This window comes from Salvelinus sp. IW2-2015, linkage group LG20 (assembly GCF_002910315.2).
Source record: "Salvelinus sp. IW2-2015 linkage group LG20, ASM291031v2, whole genome shotgun sequence".
Taxonomy (NCBI): domain Eukaryota; kingdom Metazoa; phylum Chordata; class Actinopteri; order Salmoniformes; family Salmonidae; genus Salvelinus; species Salvelinus sp. IW2-2015.
This window is the reverse complement of record NC_036860.1, coordinates 21,415,073-21,416,881: the sequence shown is the minus strand read 5'-3', so window position 1 is coordinate 21,416,881 and position 1,809 is coordinate 21,415,073. Positions and strand designations below refer to the sequence as shown.

Below are 1,809 nucleotides of genomic sequence, written 5' to 3'. Positions count from 1 at the left end.
GGTTTCCTCATTAGCAGCTATACTACATCCATAACTAGTGGTTTCCTCATTACCAGATATACTACATCCATAACTAGTGGTTTCCTCATTACCAGATATACTACATCCATTACTATCGGTTTCCTCATTAGCAGGGAGGAGTTTCTACAACCAAATTGCATTTGCATCGCCCTCGTGCCGCAATTTTACACAGAAAGGGGCCTATATTGGAGACCAAAAGTCGTCTGGCACACTGCTTAGAGTTTCAACAACATGAATAACGTATTTCAAGTTTACAAGCTTAGATGTTACTACTAATGTGAAAACAAGACAAAATATGACTGTTCTTGCTCGTTTTAAGACAAATGTCAAATATTCATTACATTCATTACAGACGTCAATTGTTGTACAACTTCATGATTACGCTGTTGGCATCACTTTTTACAGTGGATTTCCGCTGTTGTGGGCCTTCAACCATCTGTCTGACTTTGTTGTTCACACAGGAGAGAGACGGGACTACCGTGGGTCCTCTGGGGAGCCTCAACAACCTCATGATGCTGACAGGGCAGAGAAGAGTCTCTCCAGATCAGAACACCTCAAGAAACACCCGCAGAGATCCACAGGGAAGAAACCTCACTGCTGCTCTGACGGTGGGAAGAGATTCACCTCCTCAGCAGGCATTCAAATTAATCAGAGAATCCACACAGTGGAGAAACCTTATAGCTGTACTCAATGTGGGAAGAGTTTTACTCATTCAACCAGCCTGGTATCACACCAGAGAACACACACAGGAAAGACATCTTATATCTGTAGCTGTGGTATATGTGGGAAGAGTTTTACTCGGATAAGCACCCTGATATCACACCAGAGAACACACACAGGAGAGAAACGAGAGAAACCGTATAGCTGTGATGAATGTGGGAAGAGTTTTTATTCATCTAGCCATCTTATTGTACACCAAAGGACACACACAGGAGAGAAATCATATAGTTGTACTCAGTGTGGGAAGAGTTTTTTTACATCTAGCTATCTGAAGAGGCACCAGAGAACACACACAGGAGAGAAACCTTTTAGCTGTACTCAATGTGGTAAGAGTTTTACTCAGCTAAGCAACCTGATATCACACCAGAGAACACACTCAGGAGAGAAACCGTATAGCTGTAATGAATGTTGGAAGAGTTTTACTCACCTAAGCAGCCTGACATCACACCAGAGAACACACACAAGAGATAAACCATATAGCTGTCATGAATGTGACAAGAAGTTTTTTAGCCTAAGCAGCCTGATGTCAACCCAGAGAACACACACAGGAGAGAAACTTTATAGCTGTGATCAATGTGGGAGGAGTTTTAATACATCCAGCATTCTGACTAGACACCAGAGAAACACACAAGGAGAGAAACCTTATATTGTGATCAATGTGGGAAGAGTTTTGCTACATCTGGCCAGCTGACTTCACACCAGAGAAACAACACAGGAGAGAAACCTTATAACTGTGATCAATGTGGGAAGAGTTTTGCTACATCTGGCCAGCTGACTTCACACCAGAGAACACACACGGGAGAGAATCTTATTGCTGTAATCAATGTGACAAGAGATACTCTAATAAAATTGTGTCTGATCAAACATCCAGAAAATACATGAAGGAGTTGTTTCATGATATCAATGAAACAATGTCACAATGTAGAATGTTTTAACATTGTAGTAGAGTATTTAATGATGTCACAATGTAGAATGTTTTAACATTGTAGTAGGAGTATTTTAATAATTTCACAATGTAGAATGTTTTAACATTGTAGTAGAAGTATTTTAATGATGTTCTACCTTATC

At 40.5% G+C, this 1,809-nt stretch overlaps 1 protein-coding gene across 1 annotated transcript; it reads left to right on the top strand.

The window, feature by feature from the left end:
- The first annotated feature begins 24 nt into the window (after positions 1 to 24).
- Positions 25 to 1,551, top strand: LOC111982069 (zinc finger protein 180-like). Its single transcript, XM_024147707.2, has one exon. The coding sequence runs from the start codon at positions 317 to 319 to the stop codon at positions 1,430 to 1,432; it is 1,116 nt and encodes a 371-aa protein (XP_024003475.2). The 5' UTR covers positions 25 to 316; the 3' UTR covers positions 1,433 to 1,551.
- Positions 1,552 to 1,809: the final 258 nt, after the last annotated feature.

What these genes read in the sequence shown, in the direction of transcription:
- LOC111982069 (XM_024147707.2), top strand. Translation starts at nt 317, where the DNA reads ATGACTGTTCTTGCTCGTTTTAAGACAAATGTCAAATATTCATTACAT.